Source organism: Quercus lobata, chromosome 5 (genome assembly GCF_001633185.2).
Source record: "Quercus lobata isolate SW786 chromosome 5, ValleyOak3.0 Primary Assembly, whole genome shotgun sequence".
NCBI classification, from domain to species: domain Eukaryota; kingdom Viridiplantae; phylum Streptophyta; class Magnoliopsida; order Fagales; family Fagaceae; genus Quercus; species Quercus lobata.
The window spans coordinates 13048138-13053455 of NC_044908.1; the positions used below are offsets into that span (position 1 = coordinate 13048138).

The 5318-nt window shown below is 33.9% G+C and overlaps 1 protein-coding gene across 2 annotated transcripts; it reads left to right on the forward strand.

Annotated features, from left to right (window-relative positions):
• Positions 1–2321: 2321 nt before the first annotated feature.
• On the forward strand, positions 2322–4941 carry LOC115989457. Of its 2 annotated transcripts, XR_004091934.1 has the most exons (3): positions 2322–2394; positions 2580–2756; positions 4285–4441. XR_004091934.1 is itself a non-coding variant. In XM_031113148.1 (2 exons), exons 1-2 carry the CDS (start codon positions 2726–2728, stop codon positions 4930–4932), a joined length of 333 nt encoding a protein of 110 aa, XP_030969008.1. In that variant the 5' UTR covers positions 2513–2725; the 3' UTR covers positions 4933–4941. The 2 variants fall into 2 exon arrangements, 1 of the variants encoding a protein (XP_030969008.1); XM_031113148.1 differs by lacking the exons at positions 2322–2394; positions 4285–4441 and adding an exon at positions 4631–4941 and having other exon boundaries at positions 2513–2756.
• The last annotated feature ends 377 nt before the right edge of the window (positions 4942–5318 follow it).

The window sequence follows — 5318 nt, forward strand, 5'->3', positions numbered from 1 at the left end:
AGTGCCTTCTTGAGGTACAACACATGATTTGGAAAGTGTGGATCAATGAATCCTTTAAGTTAAGCCACATAGACATCTTCTTTAAGAAATCCATTCAAGAATGCAGTCTTTACATCCATTTGGTAAAGCTTGAACTTCAAGTGACACACCAGGGCTAGGAGAATCCTGATGGATTTCATACGAGCTACAGAAGCAAATGTCTCATCATAGTCTACTTCTTCCATTTGGGAGTATCCTTGAGCCACAGCGGTCATAATATTCATGTAACAACAAGTGCAACAACCTTACGACGACCCTTAAATATATGTCTAGGGTTGTGAGAAAAGAAACCCTACACAAATAGCTTGGATATGTGTGAAAAACAGATCCCCCAAATCTGAATTTTGTAATTCTCAATAGATACATCTGTCGAGTTTTAATGAACAACACTTCATCACTTAATTCTTGGATAGATTTGCACGACTTCAATACTTGGACTTGAACTCTTGTTTCTTGAAGTATTAAACACATCCTAGATCTACCCAATTATAAGTAAAGTGCGTTTTGTCAAAGGATTAGCCAATTCTAAATGACATATGTTCATAACAAGTTCCACATATGTCCTAACACTTGATCAGTTGAACTTCGAATCAAACAAGGGTCGAACTCTTCTCTCAATCAATTGAACTTGCAATCAAACTTACAAAAACTCAGTTTTCTTCCACAAATAACTTTCATCTTGGACTCATAATGTTACATTAAGAACTCAACAAAACTCAATCTTTTTGTCATTGGTTAACAACACCTAATCCATTGGACCTAACATGTCATACTTATATCTTAGATTTTCTTGTATAGTTTTCGAAAAGATAGCACTATTTTTCATGTATTGAATAATTGAATAGCCAATGTTTTTAGTGCAACTAAACACCAAAAATTGGTGAAAATATTTTCTAAAAATATTTTTAATGGAAACAAACACAAACATACGGTAAAAAGGGATGATTGGATTAAATAATTAAAAAATTCTTTGACAAAATTTTAGAGTGCGTAGCCTTGTAGGGATATGGATCCTCTCCATTTCAAAGAGAAATGGAGAGTATCCATTTCATGGACAAGATCTATTTAAAATAGATCTAAGGTGTAAAATATGTCACCTTAATTAAATCTTATTACTCAACTCATCAACATGATTGTGGTTTTTCCTTAAAAATAAAAAATAAAAATAACTGCATTTAAACACATTACAAGTTAATGTTGTTTTACATAAAAACTCAAAACATTAGCATTATTGTTAAGTTTTGTTTTTTTCGTTGAAAGCTATTGGGTATGGTGGTGTTGTGGCCATTGGAGTTGCTAGTAGTGGCAGTGGTGGACTTCTGCGGTGATGGTCTCATCCTCTGAAAGCAAACCGCCATGACCGCAACCGCCAACCTCTTCAATCATGACGCCTTTGTCGGCAGTGGACTCGCGTTTTTCTTTCTTTTCCTTCTCCTTTGGGCCTTTGGCAAAAAACTTCATAGTTTTTGGTTTTTTTTTTTTTTTTTTTTTTGGCAAATTACAATTTAACCACTTATAGTTTGGATGAAATTTAAGTTGTCTATCTGTGCTTTGAAATTTGACACTTTACCCACTTGAGGTTAGCTTAGTTATGGCTTTGTAACCTATCTTTGTTAAAAACATGACTAGATATGTAATTTTGCTTCACTTCTATGTATCTTTCCTCCAAACACACACACACACACACACACACAAAAAAAAACATAAAAATACAAGATCAAATAAGATAAAAAATAAAAAATAAAAAAAATTTCAGCGAAATACTTGTATCATGGGATTTCAAACCACATGTAGGCAACTTAAATTTCAGTCAAAGTGAAAACTGAAACTGAAAACTTTTTACTGAAAGTACTGTAGATAAAGGTAAAAGTTAGCTGAAATAGTACAGTGAGACTCATGAATAGTACCAAAAAGTGCACTAAGGCCCATAAATAGTAGCAAAAATAAGCTGAATAGTAAAATAAGCTAACTTTTTAATTTGGAGCCAAAAACATACTAGGTGAATAAAATGTCAAATTTCAAATCACGAGACAACTTAAATTTGGGCCTCCTTTACCCCCATTCATAAGTCTGGAAGTTGTAATTGCCATATATTTTTTATTTTAGAAAACTAACCAACATTAACCTTTTGAGTTACTAATTTTAAAAGAGGTGGCGAAATTATAGCCCTTAGATATCTTTGAAATGAATCTCAGCCTTTAAAATGGACACTTTATTTCATTTTGAAATGGAGAAGATCCGGATCCAACCTTGTAGTAGGTGATTGAAAAAGAGTGTTGACAGTTGACAAAGAAAAGAACTTTTGAAGCAATGATGAGCGAAGGTCCAAAGCTGTACACCAACAAACCCAAAAATGTAAGTTCAAATCATTTCTACACTTTCCAAAAAGAAAAACAACAATATTTTTCATGTTTTTGAGAAACAGTAACAAGGGATTCCAAAAGCAACTTCAGTGCTTTTGTTGTTTTTGCTTTCAGTATTTTGGTTTAGTATCTAACTTTTGATTGATTGAGTGCTTGCTTGTGGTCTTTCACAAACAGCACAACTAAAACAATTTCAAGAGCACCAAACAAAAACCCAATGAGTTTCTTCACCATCAACAATGGTCACTCATGAGTCTTCAACTCAGCCACCTTAGCCACCACCAAAAGAGTCATTTGCTCGGCGTTACAAGTTTCTCTGGCCTATGCTCATGGTTGTCAATCTTGCCGTTGGAGGTCCCTATCTTTTTCTTATTCTTCAGCTTCGTAATTCACAGTTTATCTTAATTTCCTATCTTCATTAATATATGTGGGTGTTTATTTCGTACGCAAAGTGATTAAATTTATAAAAAGGTGTAATGGGTTTTAAGATTTCAGCTTCAAAGATTTGTTTTTTAAGCTTATCGGGTGCTTTTCATGATGTTATTGTTGATGGGTACTCTGTTGTTAGGATAGGGGTTATGGTTTTAAATATCTCATTTTTGGAGGAATCCTTGATGGGAATGGAGGAATTCTAATTAAATGGGATTTGGTGTTTCATGGTTGGGCTTGTGTGGGATTTATGATTCTCCTTAGTTGAGGAATTGTGTGATAAGATGTTGATTCTAGCCTCTGTGGATTTAGATCTTAATGGGTTATGTCATATGTGACATCTAATTACTAATAAGCACTAAAGAGTCTAGGAACGCAAATGTGTAAAGAGTGGTGATAAGTAGGTTAATATACTGTTCCTATTAGAGGGGAAATAAACATTTTATGTCTTGTGTGGGATTTATGATTCTCCTTTGATATCCTAGGACCAAATGGCAATGTCCCCACCAACCCTATTACCCTCCCCTTCCTAGTTAGTTGAAGTAGAGGCAAAATCACTGTTTGAATCCCATGTCTCAGCTATGTTAGTTGTTTATTTTTCTATTGATAAAAACCATTATTTCTCAACTTAAACTTTTAGTTCACTACAGATTTCGATCCACGCTCCTTATAAATGGATGCATATTCCTTCATTTTCGAAATCTTGGAGTTTGTTGTTGTTGGAACTTCTTGTTTTGTTAAAATGGTAGTAAGAGTAACAATAATAGCTCATGGCATTCTTCATTTTATTAGTACAGCCTTATGCTTCTTACAAATGGATGCATAGTCCTTTATTTTGGAAATCCTAGAGTTTGTTGTTGTTGGAACTTCTTCTTGTTTTGTTAAAACGAGGGTAACTGCAACAGCTCATGGCATTCTTCATTGTATTAGTACAGCCTTATGGTTTCCTAATCAGAGTAATGGTTTTGGCTATTTATCATGGAAAACGGCAAATGATCAAGTAAAAGACTTGTTTGTCTATCATTCTAAGTATAATCATTACAAAAGGTGGGAGAAAAAGACACACAGAATGCAATTCTTGCATAATTTTTAACTAGTCATCTAAAGCTCTACTACTTGATATGATTAAAATCATATACCAGTAATTTTTGGCTTTATCCGTGTCTATGATGAGCAATATGTTGGATAGACAAAGTTAGTATCAATTCCTTAGGGTGTGCATACTACATAGTTATAGGTGAGTAGCAACATATTCTATTTGCTCAAACTCGCTTATCTACTTAACTAATTGTTGAACAAATATTAATGACTTTATAAGTAGGGGTAAGGATGCCTACCAATCACCACTCTCCAACCCCACAAAAGTGCGATCTTTGTGTACTGGGTATGATCTTTTTAATATATAGGTCATACATCTGGTGATCATTTTTAATAACTTGTTTGTCTCATTCAGGTTTGAGAAAGAAAAAGAGGAGTATAAAAGAAGACTTCACGGGTGGTAAAATTGGTTTTGTCACATTGACATCGAAGTAGACTGAGCAGTCTCATAACGGAAATATATTCTTTACATGTTATGGTCCTATATAGTTTGAGAGGTATTCATATCTAGGTTTGTGGTCAAACTTGGTCTTTTCACCCTCTGTTTGTGTATAATTTTTCTATATAAGTTGTTAGACTTTTATTTTTTAATCTATATAAGTTGTTAGTTTAAGCTTCTGTTAACACTATCTTGAAGCCTATCAAAAAGTTGTCTCTAGGGCTCTAAATATGCTCCTTAGAGTTTCCGTGAACTTTTGTAGCCTACCTCTTTGTGCGGACAAAGAAGAAAGATGAGCACATAAAAGAAGGTGCTACTCTAGTTTCAATCTCCGCTGCTAAAACTGCTCCTATTGCTAAAAAAACCTTACACTCATCATCTGTCACAAAACCTGTGAAGTTGCGGGAACCAATTCCAGAGGATCAGCAGCGTGAACTTTTCAAGTGGATGTTGGAAGAGAAAAGGAAGATCAAACCAAAAGATCCTGAAGAAAAGAAGCGCATTGATGAAGAGAAAGCCATTCTCAAACAGTTTATTCGAGCGAAACCTATCCCTAGTATCTAATTATTTAACACTTGTTCTCAAATTTAGAGATTACTATAAATGAATATTTTCTTTTTTTTACATGAAGTTAAGTTTATCCTTATTTCAAATCTCTTCAAAGTTCTTTATATCATTGTATAATGTTGATAATACTTAGTAAAATATAGCACCAAGTGGCAACTGGATACATTTGCTTTGCTAATTAAAGAGCAGATGATTCCTTTCTCTTTTGCATGTCACAAATATTGCATCATAAGATATTTTGTTTTAGGTGAGGACTCAAGAAGATCATATTCATAGAGGGCAGGGTCATAACTTAGCCCAAATCACTCAGATTGATGACTAAGCCATCAGCCCTCAACTAAAAGATAACAACTGAAAATGATAATAACAATAAGCTCTCTCCT